Source organism: Bos mutus, chromosome 3 (genome assembly GCF_027580195.1).
Source record: "Bos mutus isolate GX-2022 chromosome 3, NWIPB_WYAK_1.1, whole genome shotgun sequence".
NCBI lineage: Eukaryota > Metazoa > Chordata > Mammalia > Artiodactyla > Bovidae > Bos > Bos mutus.
In genome coordinates, this window is record NC_091619.1 from 58,100,482 (window position 1) to 58,120,237 (window position 19,756).

The window sequence follows — 19,756 nt, forward strand, 5'->3', positions numbered from 1 at the left end:
TACATCAAGGGAGAAGGAAGAAGAATGAACATTAGTTGTAAAGCATTATGCCAGATATATTTCTATTGACATTGTTATCTTATTCAACAGAGTAGAGGTTGTGTTTTTGCACCAGACATTTTGTTTATATTTCTTAAGATGTAAGTTGTATACTACATTTTTCAGTCAGGTGGATGAAAAATTAGATAATCTGAGGGTAAAACTAATGTTTGTGGATAACTGTGGTTGTTCTGTAAAGAACATGTGTATAGGCTTATATAATTGATATATTAGACATTAGATTAGTTACAACATGTTTACTTATGCAGCAACTATTTTAATCTATTTGTTACAGTGTATATAACTAGAATATATATTCAGATATTTTGCATATTTGCACCAAAAAATAAAAGGGGATAATAGAATCCTAATTATATATAGGCTATTTTCTAATGTGCTATTCAATATTTTGTTATTATGAATGATGCTATAAATACAGTTCTTGGAATTAAAATGAAAAACCTATAGTTTTGGCTTCTTCCCAGTCCTTGTATTTCTGAAGACATTTGAGTTTCATTAATTAAAGATTGTTTGCTTTTTACAGCAAGAAGAGAAAAACTTTAAATTCAGATGGCTTCTTTACCTTATGTTAAAAAAATCTTTGCATTCTTTTTTTTTTAATGAAAGTAGGCATCCTTTATTTCAAATAGTATTATGGTGTTTTCATTTCACAAATTAACTACATTAAATTTCTTAATATGTCTTCCCTCAAACAGATCATTGATAACTGGAAGTATCATAAAACAAAAGTGGCTTCATATTGGCTCATAAAATTGGATTCTGTAAAACAACGAAAAGTGAGTAATGAATACCCCCAAACAGGTTTTTGCTCTTTTGGATTATGTATTAACCTAGGATCATTAAACCACATTCATAACCAAGCTGTACACATGCTCATTTGTTTCCTAGTTTCCTTTACAAACATTTGTTATCTACTATGTTTCAGGTGCTATTTTAGGTTCTGAGAATAAACAAGTGGATTAAAAAATACTATTGTCTCATAGAATTGTATTCTAGTTAAGGTGTTTGATAATAAATCAATATATAACAGAATGTATGGTGGTATTAAGTACTGTGGAGGAAAATAAATCAGGATTAAAAATTGAGAGAAGATGACCTAAATGAAATGAGAAAAATATTATGTAGACATCTAGCTACATTGCATTAGACAGAGGGAAGAACAGATACAGAGGCCTGGGGTATAAGTTAGCCTGATCTGTCCATGAGACATAGGGGACACCATTTATTTCCTGATTGACAGGATGGTTGGTTTGTGCTGGTCAAGAGTGTGTGATGTGTTGGTGACAGTTGAAGTTGAATAGATAAGCAGGATCAGATCACAGCTTTACAGGCTGTGGAAATACTTTGGGTTTTATTCCAAGTGATGGAACACCATCAGAAATTTTTGAGCAGAGGAGTTACATAGTATGGTTTCTAATTTAGAGGGATCATGAGAGCTACTTGTGAAGAACAGAACAAGGGTAAATGGAAAATGGCAGAACAGAAGTAGAGACTAGGTACTCTATGGTTTTTAGAGTAACTGAGCTGAGAACTAATGGTTGTTTAAGCTAGCTAAGCTAAGTCACTTCAGTCGTGTCCGACTCTGTGCGACCCCATAGACGGCAGCCCACCAGGCTCCCCCGTCCCTGGGATTCTCCAGGCAAGAACACTGGAGCGGGTTGCCAATTTCCTTCTCCAATGCGTGAAAGTGAAAAGTGAAAGTGAAATCGCTCAGTCCTGTCCGACTCTTCGCGACCCCATGGACGGCAGCCTACCAGGTTCCTCCACCCATGGGATTTTCCAGGCAAGAGTACTGGAGTGGGGTGCCATTGCTTAGCTAGGTTGATAACTGAATTGAGTGTACACTGGAGAAAGAAAAGGGCTTTATTTTCCCTGTTGTTTTGTTTTGCTTTGGTTTTGAACATACTAAAGTTGATACACTGATTAGACATCTAATGCAGATGTTGAATGTGTCATTGTATATATGAGTTCAGAGCTAAGGCTGTATATGGAGATACAAAACTTAAGAGTCACTATTAGAAAAGGCAGAGGAACCAGAGATCACATTGACAACATCCATTGGATCATCGGAAAAATAAGAAAGTTCCAGAAAAACATCTACTTCTGCTTTATTGACTATGCCAAAGCCTTTGACTGTGTGTAGATCACAACAAACTGGAAAATTCTTCAAGAGATGGGAATACCAGACTACCTGACCTGCCTCCTGAGAAATCTGTATACAGGTCAAGAAGCAACAGTTAGAACTGGACATTGAACAACAGACTGGTTCCAAATAGGAAAAGGAGTACGTCAAGGCTGTATATTGTCACCCTGCTTATTTAACTTATATGCAGAGTACATCATGAGAAATGCTGGACTGGAAGAAACACAAGCTGGAATCAAGATTACCGGGAGAAATATCAATAACCTCAGATATGCAGATGACACCACCCTTATGGCAGAAAGTGAAGAGGAACTCAAAAGCCTCTTGATGAAAGTGAAAATAGAGAGTGAAAAAGTTGGCTTAAAGCTCAAGATTCAGAAAACGAAGATCATGGCATCCGGTCCCATCACTTCATGGGAAATAGATGGGAAAACAGTGGAAACAGTGTCAGACTTTATTATTTTGGGCTCCAAAATCACTGCAGATGGTGACTGCAGCCATGAAATTAAAAGACGCTTACTCCTTGGAAGGAAAGTTATGACCAACCTAGATGGCATATTCAAAAGCAGAGACATTACTTTGCCAACAAAGGTTCATCTAGTCAAGGCTATGGTTTTTCCTGTGGTCATGTATGAATGTGAGAGTTGGACTGTGAAGAAGGCTGAGTGCCGAAGAATTGATGCTTTTGAAGTGTGGTGTTGGAGAAGACTCTTGAGAGTCCCTTGGACTGCAAGGAGATCCAACCAGTCCATTCTGAAGGAGATCAGCCCTGGGATTTCTTTGGAAGGAATGATGCTAAAGCTGAAACTCCAGTACTTTGGCCACCTCATGCAAAGAGTTGACTCACTGGAAAAGACTGATGCTGGGAGGGATTGGGGGCAGGAGGAGAAGGGGACGACAGAGGATGAGATGGCTGGATGGCATCACTGACTCAATGGACGTGAGTTTGAGCGAACTCCGGGAGTTGGTGATGGACAGGGAGGCCTGGCGTGCTGCGATTCACGGGGTTGCAAAGAGTCAGACACGACTGAGTGACCAATCTGATCTGATCTGTGCTATTTTAGTAGCTATAGTGAAGCTGTTGTATCCCTAAGTAATGCAAGCTATCACTTCCCCTTTCTGAAATGTATTGCTAATAAGGTGAAAGTTGACACTAATCAAACGATGACTTTGAAATTAGGTATTTTCCTCTGAGTAAACTGAAACCAGAATTAAGCATTAACTCATTCAACAAAGGACAACTTAGTGTCCTGTCACGTGCCAAGTGCTGTTCAGGAGAGTGTAGCACAGCTGGTAGCAGAGGTAGATTGAAAACATTCTGTAAGCCCAGAATTCCTGTACGATTAAAAAAGGAACCTCTTATTGGAATGCTGAATCTTTTTGTAAGTACAATGTATTTCTTCTAACCTAGATGATAGATAAGTAAGTTGGTAATTAAAACAGATAGCCCAGAAACAGATTAAAATATTCATAAAATATTAATACCTGATAAATATGACATTTCAAATCGATGGAGTAAAGATAAATTTTCCCATAAATGATACTAAAACAATCAATGATTTGTAAGAAAATTAAGTTGGAGCATTATCTCTCACCCTATGCAACAATAAATTCTAGAAATTGCTGTTGTTTTTTTACATGTGATATGATTGTACAGAGTGATCAAATGATGTATGTTTCTGATAGTAGTACTATTTATGAATTAGGTGAAACTATTTTGTATTTTAAGGGTGTCATGCTCAATTGTGTTTATAAATTTCAAGTAAAAATATTTGACAACAAGAAAGCCAGTGTAATAATAATAAATTGCAAACTGTATTGAAAAAAATTTAAAAGCTTTTACATGTTGATATTAGACTAAAGGGATCTGAAAATTTGTCTGTTGGGTTGTAACATGCTAACCATTCATTGGACTATCTGTCTGATACATGTGCTATTGCTTAAGAAACTGCATCAAAGAAAAATAAAAAGAAACCTAGAAATGTGGATCAACTTTGGAATGTAGAATTGTTGTTGTTCAGTTGCTAAGTCATATCTGACTCTTTGTGACCTCATGGACGGGAGCGCACCTGGTTCCTCTATCCTCCACTATCTCCTGGAGTTTCCTCAAATCCATATCCATTGAGTTGGTGATGCTATCTAACCATCTCATCCTCTGGCACCCACTGCTCCTTTTGCCTTCAATCTTTCCCAACATCAGGGTCTTTTCCAGTCAGTTCTATGCATCAGGTGGCCAAAGTATTGGTGCTTCAGCTTCAGCATCAGTCCTTCCTATGAATATTCAGGCTTGATGTCCTTTAGGATTGACTGGTTTGATCTCCTTGCAGTCCAAGGGACTCTTGAGTCTTTTACAGCACTGAAAGCATCAATTCATTGGCACTCAACCTTTCTTTATGGTCCAACTCTTATGTCTGTACCTGATTACTGGAAAAAACCATAGCTTTGACTGTATGGACCTTTGTCAGCAAAATCATGCCTCTACTTTTTAATATGCTGTCTAGATTTGTCATAGTTTTCTTTCCAAAGAGCAAGCATCTTTTAATATCATGGCTGCAGTCACTGTCCACAGTGTATTTCGAGCCCAAGTAGAATTAGGTATTATTAAAAGTTACCCACTTAGAGGACCAAGAACTTAACTAATTTAACATCTAGATGTGCATTAATCAGAACTATCTTTCTTTGGACTATGAGTATAGTCAATAATTATTGGATGGCTATATCAGTTCAGTCCCCTGGAAAGCAGACATATGACAGAGTTAGAAGTGAAAGACATTTCTGAGGAAAGACATACAAGAAAGATAAAGGTGGAGAGAGTTTGAGCAGGCAGGAAGAGCCTTCTGACTGGAGCTGGTCTGACACCAGTGAATGGAAAACAGGAGGACTGGGGAGGAAGAAGTTCAGACTAGAGAAGTTCTGAGTAAGACCTGTCAGGCTGATTGGGAGCCCAGAACACAAGTTGCTTGTGAGAGCGGTCACACTGGGCAGAAATAGCTTCCCTCTGGTATCCCAGCCATGCTCAACCTTGGCCAAGAGCAGTCTGGGGAGTACCTAAACTTGGCCTGAAGTTGTAAAATCATTGATCCTCAATGGGGATGCTGTCAGCTAACTGCACTCTTAGAGATTAGTTGATTCAAATGGCATATCTCCAAGGCTGCCACAATGGTTGTGTGTGATAAAATTTAGTGTGACAAACATTTATTGGTTGCCAACTTTGTACAAGAACTATACTGGGCACTGTTGGGGATTTTGAGAGTTGTTCATTCATTCATTCATTTATTTGCTCATCAAAGCATGTACTTAACAATATTAATTGAGAGACTACAATGTCCCAAGCACAGTTCTAAATGTGGAATGCACAAGACTCATTTAAATCTCTTAATTTCATTAGAAACCATTGTTGAAATATGTATTTTACTTTTTCCATTCTAGTATCAAAGCTTTTGCTACTTGCTCATTAGAATGTTGTGAAACTCTCAGATTAGAATGCCACACACACACAAACGCTTCCACATATCTTATTTAAAAACTCCCGTAATGGGTGTAAAATTTAAAGGTCAATGATGTGGGACTAAACTACTGAAAATAATCCTCACTAGGTGAAAATTGAATCAGCTAATCTTACTTAATGTCATGTTGTGGTAACTTCACACTAGCATAATTTAGCCTTCTCCCAAGAATGCAGTTGTAAGGAATATACCTGAAGTATGAAAATATTACCGTGATGTTGGGTGGTGAAGAATGCCAAATTTTCTGAAGAGCTTTTTTCTCTGATATCAAGTAGTAGTAAAAAGGTTGTATTATACTTACATTTATTTTAGGATTCTAAGAAATCCTTGTTTATCAAGTATTTCTTCTCTAAATAACAGTTTAAAAAATACCTACAGTAGCTGCTTCTGCATGGATTTTGATGTTCTTTTTTTTAAATTTTATTTTATTTAACTTTACAATATTGTATTGGTTTTGCCATATATTGAAATGAATCTGCCACAGGTATACATGTGTTTCCTATCCTGAACCCTCCTTCCTCCTCCCTCCCCATACCATCCCTCTGATGTTCTTATTTTCTATCTCTTTTTCACTTGGGCTGACACAGATGCTGTATAGGCCGTTCATTTTGCATCAGCAAAGATGCCTTTACCCTATAGCCTTGGCTGCTGCATGCATCATTAGTGCAGCATGTAGTGATTTTAATGCTATTTCTAAACCTCCCTCACCTCGTGCCATTATTTTAATTTAGGACCAACTGTTCAGCCATATGGAGCAGTTTGTCATTCAACATCTGTATGTACTTGCAAAATATGAATTTGTCTGTGTGCTTTATGCTTTCAAATGTGCTATATTTCATATGGAAAAGACATATCTTTTCATTTTATTAATGCTTTCATTGACTGAATCTCCCATTTATTTTTTCCCTTGGAGAGCTTAATGTTGGATCATGATGCTTTTAAAAGTCACAATGTCAGTAAGTGGATACCCATATTCTACAAGTTAGCCTCACTTGAGTCCACAGATAAACACAAAGGGCACCTTGCTGACCACTTGTTTTTGTGTTTCACAAATTATTCGTCTTCCATCCATTTGCTTTTAACACCAAAGCACCCAGAAAACCAAATAGCATTGCAAATAGTACTGACACTAATTTACCTCATTCCAGTCTGATTTCTTGCCTGTTTTCTGCCTTCCTAAAAGTATTCAGTTGGTGTTTGGCTAGAGGTGCAGGCGTTGTCTCCCCATCTGTGTGGCCTTTTAAGCAAACTGGTCCCTGATGGATTCCATGGCTCTGCTGGAGGGCATGCTTGTGTAGCCTTGTATGTACACAGTGACTCCACCCATCTTCTCAAGTATTGCTTGACTGAAGGTGAATCTGAATCTAAGCAGAGACAATTTGATTATCTTCTGATTTTGCTGTTGTCCCCTGGACAGATCAAATTAATTGTGAAGTATTGCTGGGTAGTGGTTAAGAACAAGGATCCAGCTACAATGCTATCCATTACCTAACTGTGTGATCTTGGGTAAGTTCCTTATCTTTTCTATGCCTGAATTTTCTCACCTATAAAATGAGATCCAAACATTTTCAAAACTAAAACATTTTTCAAAACTATTAGGCAGCAAAATCTAACCCACCTGAACTCTTTCAGTGACAATGATATGACAGGAAGTTATTTTTGTCTGTCTCTTCCTTTGAGTATTCACATGTTTTCCTGTAGAAATATAATGTTTATGATTGTGGAATCTAGCCTCAAGATTTTTGGAAAGAAATTATGGACAATTCATATCTATCTCAATGTTTTTATCTTGAGTATTAAATGAATTGCCGTCTGTAAAAGTGATTGGAACAGTGCTTTGTCCATTGTAAGCCCTCAATAAGTGTTAGCTCTGATTTTTACCTTGTTGACATAGGTTTCAATTCCTTGCAAGGAGCATTTTCACTAAAACAAATACCTACTAAGTGCTAGGCCTGTCTTGGGCCTTGAGGACCTGGTAGGTATAATTCTTCTTTTTATGTAGCTGACAATCTCCATTAACTACACAGGAAATTAAAATAAAGTGAGATAATTATTAATAGTAGAATTGGGCATTAAGGGATCATAAGGTATTTAGTGACAGGTAAAGGTCTCCCTGAGTCGGACATGACTGAGCGACTTCACTTTCACTTTTCACTTTCATGCATTGGAGAAGGAAATGGCAACTCACTCCAGTGTTCATGCCTGGAGAATCCCAGGGATGGGGCAGCCTGGTAGGCTGCCATCTATGGGGTCGCACAGAGTCAGACACGACTGAAGCGACTTAGCAGCAGCAGCAAAGGTCTCCCTGAAGAAGTGATGTTTGAGGTAAAACATGGAAATTCACCAGGTGAACACGGGCAGTGGAGAGTCTATATGAAGACTCAGAGGAAAGATGAAGAGTTTGGGCTCCTGATCCCTTGATTTTTATTCTCTTATGGTTTCCAAATTACAGGTCTCTCTAAACCACTCCTTTCTCCAGGACCAGAGCTTGAAATTGAAAGGCAAAGGAAGCAAAAGAATCTTTCCAGTAGGCACTCTGGCAAAGAAGAAAGAAATTTGTGGGTTGCCCAGACCATGCTAGTTCCACAGTCAGGAAAATCACCCCTCAGGCAGTGATGTTTGCTGGCATGCAAGAGACCTGAAGGTCTATCCATCTTCATGTTGGAGGAAACATTAGGAGTGGAGCAGCTGCATTCCCCACCCCTAACTCTCTGACCACTTTCTGAAGTTGCTGCTTTTAGCCATGTGTTTTGGCTTCCCAGGTGGTTCAGTGATAAAGAATCCACCTGCCAATGCAGGAGATGCGGGTTTGATCCCAGGGTCAGGAAGATCCCCTGGAGAAGGAAATGGCAACCCGTTCTAGTATTCTTGCCTGGGAAATCCCATGGACCGAAGAGCCTGGTGAGCTATAGTCCGTGGGGTCACAAAAGAATTGAAGACTTATTAACTAAAACAACAAATAATAACAGCAAGGCTAGTATATTAGGCCATCATGCTTTAAAATTCCATCAAAATTAAGAATAAAACATAAACAGAGTGGTGGCCAAGAGAGTCTCCTCTAAGTGATGTACTAGTGCAGTACTTGGCAGGGAGCAAGCAGCCTGTACGTGTGATTCACCCTCCTCTTTGGCTCTTATGCATCATATGCATTTCACTGTGCAATATTCAGAAAGAAATGAATAACCTATCATCTCAAATGCTGTCACTTTGTGTGCGTGGGTGTTTAGCTGCTTCAGTCGTGTCCAACTCTTTGTGACCCCATAGACCACAGCCTGCCAGGCTCCTCTGTCCATGGAATTTTCCTGGCAAGAATACTGGAGTGGGTTGCTTTGTCCTGCTCTAGCGGATCTTCTCCACCCAGGGATCAAACTTGCATTTCTTATCATTTCCTATGTCTCATGCATTGCAGGCAGATTCTTTTACCACTGAGCTAGTGGGGAAGCCTTCTGTTACTTTAAAGTTGAATAATTAATAATAGAATACAAAATGAAGATAGTTAACATTTTTTAACACTTTAATTTCATTTATTATATAGAACTCATATTTATTCTTAAAACCAGTTTATGGATTATCTTTGCTACTTTTTAAAATTCTTCCTGCATTATGACTTTTGGGTAAATTATTACTCACTAATACATAGAAAGGAGGAAGAAAATTGAGAAGAGCATTGATTAAAATTCACCATGTACTACTAGTATTGATTCTTGTTTCACATCAATCGTAAGTCCTGTTTTCCACATTAAAAATATAAGAGGTTAAACTATTAGCTCAACTGCAATTGTAAAAAAAAAAAAAGGTGTGAATTAATGTCTGATGTGCATATTTTATCAGTATTATTGTGAATAATTCATATTAAAAATTTAAAATCCCTCTTCATAATTAAGGTTTCATTATCTGTAATAACAAGGTTTTCTGGGACAGTTGTTTTCACAAGCTGCCTTATTACAGATGGCATTATCTTTCCTCCTTCTTCTCCCCTTCAACCCACACACCCCTGATCCTTTCTCAGTTTACATACTGTTCCCACTTCACAGAAAGAAGCTGGAGCGGGAAGGGACGGCACCGTGGTGCTTACACAACTAATGTGAGAAGCTGTAGTTGATATTCTTCTATAAATGAAATGTTATTTGGAGATATTTTTTCCTGAATTGATTTTTAAACATATGTTGATTCTAAATTTGCCTTCATCAGAGAGAACTAATATCACTTCTTTAAATATGGCTGTTTTAAAGAGAAAGAAATTAAATTCTTCTATCTGCTTCCAATTCTCTTATACATTTGTGCCTATGGAAAAAAAATCGTATCTTCTATCAGCCTTTATGTTTGAAAGTTGTTCGTTTTTCATCTTTTACTGTCTTATTTACAGTCAGTTCCTTATATTAGATGAATAAAATAAATGAAAAATTTACTTTGGTGGATTGAAATTAGGATACTATATTTGTGATATTTACTTTTTAAGAAAACATTTCATTGGAAATTTGTGAATTGAAAAAATATTAAATATGTCAAACTAGACAAAGTAGCTTTCTGGGATTTATACTTTTTTAGAATATCTATCTAGCAGCAGCAGGATTTTAGTTGCGTAGAATTAGATTAATCCTAGCCATTGTTTTGTGATACTCTCTCATTACTGGTCCATATATGGCCTGCTTTTATTAAATAGTGTTCTTAAGTTACTGTACCATTTGTGAACCCAACACCCAAATTAAGGATTTTGGCAATGATTTTGGCAATCTATGATCTTATCAAATGACTCCCTTCCTATCCCCCTGGCTCTTCATGTCTCAGGTAGCCATTTTTTGGAATTCGGTATTCCTCAGTCCCCCCCACCCCCTTTTTAAAATATGATCTTATTATATCTATGTGTATTCCTCATAAGTATTTTAAAATTTTAACTATTTTACTTACATAAAAAGTTTCACCTTGTATGTATTGACTGGTATGTATTTTGTAAAAACTTAACCTATAATAATTAAGATGCTCTATGTTATGTGCCCTTTTATTTTATTCAACTGCTGTATAAAAGTCTTAAGGGAATGAGCCTATGACTATTTATTTATTCACTTTCTCACTGATGGAGGGTTAGGTTTTCTTCAGGTGTCTACAATTGTGACCAGTTGTATGAACATTCTTGTACATGCTCTTGCTTTTAACCTATGGGAGATTTTCTCTTAGGAATAAACTTGCTGGGTCATAGGATATATGCATTTTCAACTTTAGGAGTTAATGCCCAGCTAATATTTTCCAGTTTGTACTCCTGCCAGTTTTGTTTGAGATACTATAGATCCATATTTCTCCAATACTTGGTATTGTCAGACTTTTAATTTTTGTCAATTAAATGGATAGAAAATGATATCTAATTATAGTCTCAATTTTTATTCTTTATGTTTATTGGGCATATTTTTCTTCTTTTGTGAATTATGTATTTTTGTCCATTTTTTTCTGTTAATTTGTTGTTGTGTATATTAACAATTGGTTAGGCATTCATTATATACTCCTGATACTATTATTTGGTTAGATGTATATGTTTTGAATGTATTTTCCTAGCTTGTAACTTGATCTTTTATTGCCTTTAAGATATCTTTTCATGTCCAGAGTTCTTAATTTTAGTATAATCAAAATCTGTTAATATTTTATATTCTATACTTTTTTTTGTTATTTAAGTAATCTTTTTCTAACCCATGATAAAAGATATTCACTAATACTTTCCACTAAGATATTTAATGGCTTATTTTTCAAACTTAAAGCCCTAATCACTGTAGAGTTGATTTTTGTGGATTGAGTAATGATTTCAGCTTCAGCTATTTTTTCAAGAATATTACTATTTAAAAAAAATCTGTTTATTGATTTACTTTAAATTTAACTTAAATTTAATTTTTAAATTTAATGTCTTCTTACTCCAATGGTCAGACTTACCACTTACGTCATATACCAAAGTTTCATAAATACTGGATCTGTTTCTGGATTTTTCATTCTGTGCTGTCTTTTAGTGAATAAGTGAGTCAGTATGTGTGTGTGTAGTCATATTTGAATTAAATATATTCATCTTTGAATTTTAGACACATACCTATACACCCAGATTTTTAAATATTTTGGTTTTTGCACTAGGTTTTGGACATAGTAAAAACAAGTGTCCGCACAGTTCTTCCACGTATCTGGAAGGTACCTGATGTTGAGGAAGTGAATTTGTATAGGATTTTCAACCGAGTTTTTAATCGCTTACTCTGGAGTCATGGCCAAGGTCTGTGGAACTGTTTTTGTGATTCAGGGTAAGTTTTAAGTTATTTTCTATTACTTTCATTTTTTTTAATCTTTTACTATTTAATTATAAAGATAGCCCAATCAAATGGCTGAATTTCTTTACTCTCTTAAAATGTGGTTTTGTAACTGCATATAAGTTTCAGTGCTTAACTATAATTTATAATATTTAAGCTGATGTAGATGAGATGATGGCTGTGAACACAATACCACCTAACTAATTTGAATTCAATGGAGAGAAAGTATTCCCAATGAAAAAACTCAATTACATCAGTATCCTTATGGTTCTTCTGCTGTTTCCTTTATGTAACCATCTTCCAAAATCATGGCTACACTCCTGCTCCTTTCCAGACTTTCAGTCCTGTCAAAGCTATTGTGACTCACTGTCATTTTGTCCTCAAGGTATCTAAAGCCAAGCATTCCATACTTCCCTTTTATTCGTAAATGGCTTCCCTTCTGGACTTCCCAAAATCCCATTATTACTCTCTCAGTCATACAGGTTTGGTATCTCAGGGGCATCCATGTTCTTTTGTCCTTCATTGTCTTTTCAGCCATGGGCTAATCTTGTTAGTTTTTCTATCACATCCCCACTGTAGCTACTGTAGATTATTTTTCATTTTTCTTAACAGTTCTCAATTATTTAATTCAAGATTGTTCTTCATTGTTCCTAACAGTTATCTAGTATTTACTTGATAATTTAAATACTTTTGGAGATATAGTGCTGAATTTGATACAGTCCCTGCCCTTAAGAGGCTTCTAGGGGTAGCTCAAACAGTAAAGAATCTGCCAGCAGTGCGGGAGATCTAGGTTCGATCTCTGGGTTGGGAAGATCCCCTGGAGAAGGAAATGGCAACCCACTCCAGTATTCTTGCCTGGAGAATCCCATGGACAGAGGAGCCTGATAGGCTACAGTGCATGGGGTCACAAAGAGTCGGACATGGCTGAGTCACTAACACTGCCCTCAAGAGACTTAAAAACGATAATAGCTAATGCTATACCACTTATTCGGAGAAGGCAATGGCACCCCACTCCAGTACTCTTGCCTGGAAAATCCCATGGACAGAGGAGCCCGGTAGGCTGCGGTCCATGGGGTCGTGAAGAGTCGGACACAACTGAGCAACTTCACTTTCACTTTTCACTTTCATGCCTTGGAGAAGGAAATGGCAACCCACTCCAGTGTTCTTGCCTGGAGAATCCCAGGGACGGGGGAGCCTGGTGGGCTGCCGTCTCTGGGGTCGCACAGAGTCGGACACGACTGAAGCGACTTAGCAGCAGCAGCAGCAGCCATGACCCTTAGTTGCTGACTATCTACAGAATTTCTCTTATCTTAAACATAATTAGAGATTTTTCTTTCTGTTTGTTGTTTGTTGGAATGTTGAACATGAATTTCAGCTTCTCTTCACAAATGGAAGACAGTGAGATAGTCAGCTATTGAAATGCGTGCTGGTGACTCTATTTTGGTCATTTACTTCGACTCCATTCAGAATCCTTTCTTCTTGTACCTGGAACAGTACTCTACTCACATTTCTCTGGTGGTGTCTCTTACTACTGGTAATGATAATGAAAGTAAATAACATTTTTTGAAGGATTACTAAATGTCTGATACTGTGTTACATATTAAATATTTTTATAATTGCCACTATAATATTTTTAGTAAACTATTATTATTATTTTCATTGTATAGATGAAAAAAGTGAAGCATAAAGTATATAACTTGCCCAAATTTTCATAGTGAGCCTGCATTTAAACTCAGGTTGTGTTTGTCAAGAGTCCAGGTTCTTAACTCTCTGCTTTATTCACGCTTCTCAAAGCAGCATTACCAGTGGTTGCCAAGCTTGCTATGTTGCAAGCCCTGTAGCACTAGCCAAATCCTCAACCCATCAAACTGAGCAGATGCAGCAGGAATAGCTCTGCATCCGATTTGACCTCCTCTCTCTAACCATTTCTTTAAAAACTTGGTGGTTTGTAGAGATGAGTTTTATACTAGATTTCATTTTATACCTTTACAAGTGACATTCCTCGGGTTCCTTAATTTAATGAAGTCAGATAATTCTGTGTGTGTGTTTGGTTGGCACTTTGAATCCAGGATAGCTCTACTTTTTCTTTGAATCATGTCCAGTCAATGTATACTTTAACCTTTGATCTAACAACCTAGCGGTCTAGGTAAAAAAATCTACTCTAAGCTTAGTTCTAAAGGAATGATTTTAATAAAAGGTGCAGCTTTCACAGTTAGGTATAAAACTCTTGGAAAAAATATAATCCAAATAACTCTGAACCACCTTGATTCCTGCCACTTCCTGTCTCAACTCCCAATAATAAATCAAAATGAATAAACCATTCCCTGTCTACATCTCAAAACATCAAATAATGTGGATGTTTGTCATTGGTTTTCTGACAATTGGCCCAGGGGTTTTGCTGATGCACTGAATAGAAAACATGCTCACCCTTTTCTCTTGCTCTTTCAGGCTGCTGAAGCCCATGCCCAGAGACTGTTAATCACATGAAGCCTGGGAGTGCTATTCAGAATGATGCTCCACATTCTGAATGTGTCCTCTCCAAGGGAATAGCTCTTGGAATTTTCATAAATAAAATTATCCACCACGTTTTACTGAGATAGGGCAAGCCTGGGTGCTATGGGACTTAAACTTGGGCCATAGAGCTCACAAGAGGTGTCCAAGGGAAGTAACATTGCAGCTTAGACTTGCAGGAGGAGGAAGAAGAGGAAACAGGGGCCTATGGGAGAAGGAATGTATTATTTGGAAAAACCCCATCTTCACTCAAAATCCTGGTGTGTAAACCTTAGAGAAAAGAATCTAGACTGTTTAGTCAAAGACATTTTCTTATGGAAATTCATCATAGAAATGCTTTCTATTTTTATTTGTTTTATTTTTTAACAATCTTGGGGGAAGAAATTGTAAGGAATATTCTAAGGCAAGGGTCTGCTTCTAGGCTGAATTATATGCCTATGTGAAAATGTATGCATATCATATATGCTACTTATTAATAAAATGATGTGACTCTTACTGTTCTCTATCACTTTAGTTGGATGTTGTGTTGTTAGTACTTTTCAGCTCATTAATCTTTCTGAGCTGATATCCAGTTGGTGATGTCCAGTTTTTTGTTTTTGTTTTTGTTTTTACTTTCTTCTTTTTGCTACTTAACTTTGGGCTCCTAGAGCATTCATTAGGGCTCCTACCAGAGGAAAAAGAAATGAATGTTTTTTTTAGATAGCTGCTTTATTAAATATTTTTCATGAAAAAGGTGGTGAAAATTATTGGATTATTGGATAATATGTGGCTTTTCAAGTTTCTGGATTTCATTAATGATTCCCCTTTGTTACCAGGAGGTTATTCAGTATTCTGTATCTTATTGTTATATTATTTTAACATGTCATTTGAAGTTGTTACTTTTAATATTTCTCTGAGGATTCAGGAATGCCAGAGAGAACTTTTTAACCATTTAAATTTTCTTTCTGAATTCGTGGATTTTGGTCCTCCCATTTCCTTGGAATTTAGATTCAGAAAGCAGGCAGATAAGACCCTGAGTTCTTTGATAAAGGCATTAGTGTCATAAATTATTCTCCATCCTTTCACTTACTTCAAATTTTTTGTGTTAGTATTGAAAATTGAGATACTGTAGTGTTGTAGAGGGATTTCACATTACTCAGCTGTGCCAGGTGGCAGGGGACACAGTTCTTAAACACACGAAGAATAGGTTTCTTTTCTGCAGAGGGGTACCATTAGCCTAGTGCCAAGCAAAGCTAGTCCTGGTCATTTTCTTTTTCTTTATGAGTGACTCTGGCACTCTGACACTTAAATATGGATTAATAGTGTAGAATGTAGCCTTTGGTCAGTGGTAGTGAACATACACAGCAAAATTCGGTAGAGAACCTTGTCATGTTTATTTTCAGTTTTTAAGAAACAATGACAGAATGAAAGGCCAAAGCTGCCCATATTATAACTCACATATTACTCAGAATGTTATGTCAAATTAAGGTGTTATATTGATAAAAGAAGCTCATTTGTCTTTCTTCAATTTTGTTTGTTCTTTTCTTACTTCAAGTCAGGAAAACAAAAATTACCATGATGTAAGTGATCTGATAGTGAATCTAATCAAATGGCTCCAAAGTATTAAAATAGAAATATATTCTTATTCAGAAGAGAGGGTGGTAATGGAGGTAGGCTTTTATGGAAATAACTAGAACCCCAGAGAAGAGAATGTAAAAGTGCTCAGTCAAAAATCACAACATTTTCTTTGTGTATTTACATTCAGATGAAACTGTAATTTCTCTGAACCGAGTCATGTAAGACTTGCTAGGCCAAGACATAAACAAATTCCCTTATTAATTGGCATTCTCCAATATTTTTCTTGATCACATAAAGTAAATTGGTGACATATATGTGTATATATATACAAATATAAATATATAGACATGTATGTCATATCTAGTTTTTCTTACATTTAGTAATAAAATAAAAATTTAGGGTTAAATTAACTAACATATTACTGTTTCTTGAATGAAAATAACCTTTAATCCCTTTTAAATAATAAAAACTCTATTATATAATTAGCCCTGAACATCTCAGAACATAGAAGAAAGTTTATTTCTTTCAGTCTACTTATTTGAATCTTATTCCCTTTAAGAAAATATGTCATTCACTGATGACATGCTGTCTTTTTGGGACCATGTTTCTCCTGAAAAAATAAACAATAGACTTTCTACTAAAAAATACCTTTATGAGTTCCTACAGCATTTTTAAAAAATTCCAAAGATATCAAATATCCACAGAAGATTGAAAATGGAGTCTTTGAATTTCCCATTGGGAAATGCAGTTCTTCAGAAAAATATTTTTCTTAATATATTTTTTCTTTCTTAAAATCTAGTCTTTTCTTTCTCTGAGGATTAAGTGAATTGGTTTATGTAAAATGAGACTTGGACCATTACCAAGTCTCAAAGCAAACTTTCCCCTTGAAGCTTGAAAGGAGTTTCAGTTACACTAAGGAAATCAGTCTCTCTCTCTCTTTCCCGATGCTGGGGGGGTAGTAACATGTTTTCTCATTTGGGTCATAACAGTCAACTTAGGAATTGTGAACAAATATATATGTGTACACACACACACACGCACACGCACACACACGCACACACACACGCACACACACACACGTGTGCTCATTCCAGTTTACCAAGGCACTGCGTACTACCGTGTGCTGTGCGCTAAGCTGAGTGTGCTGAAGGACACTGCCTTTGGAACTGCGGCAGGGCAGCACTTGTTGAGATTCATTACTTCTACAGTATAGAGCGTGTGCTCTAGGAATATCATGGACATAATTACATATGAACATGTTTTGAAAGCGGTGGTCATAATCATGGGATTAATCTAAATTTTGTTGGTTCAGAGAGATCACAAATTAAGTTACAGTGACCTTTTAATCTGTGGAATCATCATTAATATAAAAATAAATATAGCTTCCTAGAAAATCTGTATTTCTAGAATACCTAAGTTTTGAGAAATTAGTTCAGTGTTTTACAATTCCTTCGATGTAAAGTAACTCAGTTTTTAGGAGCTATTGGGAAACCATCCTGTTAGCTACTCAGAGCTGGCATCAGTTAAATCTTTAAAGATAGGAATTCTGTGTTGTATTTTTTTAACATAAAGATTACCTTTCATTTGCATATTTACTGGATAACTTTAACCATCTGTAGTTACTTCATATATGTGAGGCCATTTATACTTTTTCTTTATTGGTTTGTTGCTAGGTAAATGATATTATTGGTTGCCATTTTTAACAGCCACATGAGGTCATGTCTGTTTCCATGCCAACAGATCCTCTTGGGAGAGTATTTTCAATAAAAGCCCGGAAGTGGTGACTCCTTTGCAGCTTCAATGTTGCCAGCGCCTAGTCGAGCTTTGTAAACAGTGCCTGCTAGTGGTTTACAAATATGCAAGTGACTCAAGAGGATCACTCTCAGGCATTGGTACTGATTGGGGTAATTCCAGGTACTTGTTTTACATTTCCTAGATCCTGTGTGTTTTATATAAAGTAATGCTGCAACGTACTTTGAAAGTGAAAGTCTCTTTTTGTCTAGATGGCTAGGGAAAAGCTAAAGACTAAAAATTTATACTTGCTACTATCTACAAGATTCTTTTAACTTGAACAATCTTTACCTTTAAAAGACTGAACAAAAACAACAATCACAAACCTGAAGGTTTCAAAGATAACCAACATGGAAATGATATTATGTAACTTAACATACTTTTTTTTCAAAAGCCAAGTAAGAGCATACAAAATGGTAATAAATTTAACTTTTCCCTCAGCAGGGATATTTTGTCTTTTTCCTCTATCCTAATATAGTTGAGAAGATGCCTTTAGTTTCATTTTTAATGTTCAGTATGGCTCTACTATTCCCTTTATCACCAAATAGATCTGTGGGAGGTGGATTTTAAGATCCATTTAAAAATTGGACTTTTATAAATATTGTCCAGTTAAAATAGGTAGTTTTCTAAAAACATGAAGATATTGTTTACTGCAAAGATACACAGAGTAAACAAGAAGTACATTTTAGCGCTTCTCAAGACAATCGTAGTTCCCATTAGAATTAAAGACAAATGTCTTGGCTCAGATGGTGAAGAATCTGCCCACAATGCAGGAGACCAGGTTTGATCCTTGGGTAGGGAAGATTCCCTGGAGAAGGGCATGGCAACCCACTCCAGCATTCTTGCCTGGAGAATTCCATGGAGAGAGGAGCCTAGCATGAGATCTCAAAGACTTGGACATGACTGAGAGACTAATACTTTCACTTTCATGTGACTTTTAGTATGTGTAAGTTTTTGTAGTATTATTAAGAGAGAAAAGTATAAACCATGATTTTGAAAAACTAAGTGATAATCAAAAGATAATAGGATCTGGTAACAATTGAATGGCTTCCCTGGTGGCTCAGTGGCAACTATACCACCTACCAATGCAGGAGCGTGCTAAGTCATTTCAGTCATATCCAACTCTTTGCCACCCTTTGGACTGTAGCCCATCAGGCTCCTCCGTCCATGGGATTCTTCAGGCAAGAATACTGGAGTGGATTGCCATGCTCTCCTCCAGAGGATCTTTCCAACCAAGAATTGAACTTAAGTCTCTTTTGTCTCCTGCATTGGCAGGCAGGTTCTTTACCACTGGTGCCACCTGGGAAGGGACTGTCAGCTCAATCCCTGTGCCGGAAAGATCCCTGGAGAAGGATACGGCAACCCACTCCAGTGTTCTTGCCTGGGAAATCCCATGGACAGAGGAGCCTGGTGGGCTCCAGTCCATGGGGTCATGAAAGAGTCAAACATGACTTAGTAAACGACAAACAGCAGTAACTGAATAGATGGTGAGGAAAATGAACTACCATAGCTTGGGTTTTCTTTTTGAAATATCTAGAAATTAATCTGTTTATTAAAAAATCATGGAGATATAATATAGCTAACTTTCTACAAAATTCATCTGCAACAGCAGAATGGCTTGGAATGCTTTTCACAAAAAGTATTGAGAGAGATATGTTTACCCTTTGTTTGTCTTTTACACTATTGAGGTATAATGCAGTATCTTTAACTATCCCCCAGCAAACAGAAGCTGATTGATTTTAAAAATGATGGAGGTAAAGTTAGACATTAATATTTAAAATACCAAAGCTGTATTTTGTAGTTTTAATGGTTTGACAGAAGCAAATTATTGAATAAAGCTCATATTACTTTTATTAATATTCTCATATGATTTAAAAAAAATGAGGGCCATCTTTAATACATTACAACATATA

The 19,756-nt window shown here is 36.6% G+C and overlaps 1 protein-coding gene across 10 annotated transcripts in view; it reads left to right on the top strand.

Annotated features, from left to right (window-relative positions):
- The window catches only part of TTLL7 (tubulin tyrosine ligase like 7), a 151,868-nt gene that overhangs the window by 112,393 nt on the left and 19,719 nt on the right, over positions 1-19,756 (top strand). For 8 of the 10 annotated variants that reach the window (XR_011463688.1, XM_070367782.1, XM_070367780.1 and 5 more), the window contains 3 exons: positions 756-836; positions 11,818-11,978; positions 17,793-17,966. Coding sequence is in view for 9 of the 10 variants with exons in the window: in XM_070367782.1 (XP_070223883.1) it covers positions 756-836; positions 11,818-11,978; positions 17,793-17,966 (416 nt within the window). In the remaining variant the exon portion in view is untranslated. Of the gene's footprint in view, positions 1-755; positions 837-7,126; positions 7,216-11,817; positions 11,979-17,792; positions 17,967-19,756 lie in introns of those variants that run through there. The other 2 variants (XM_070367789.1, XM_070367788.1) reach the window with 2 other exon arrangements.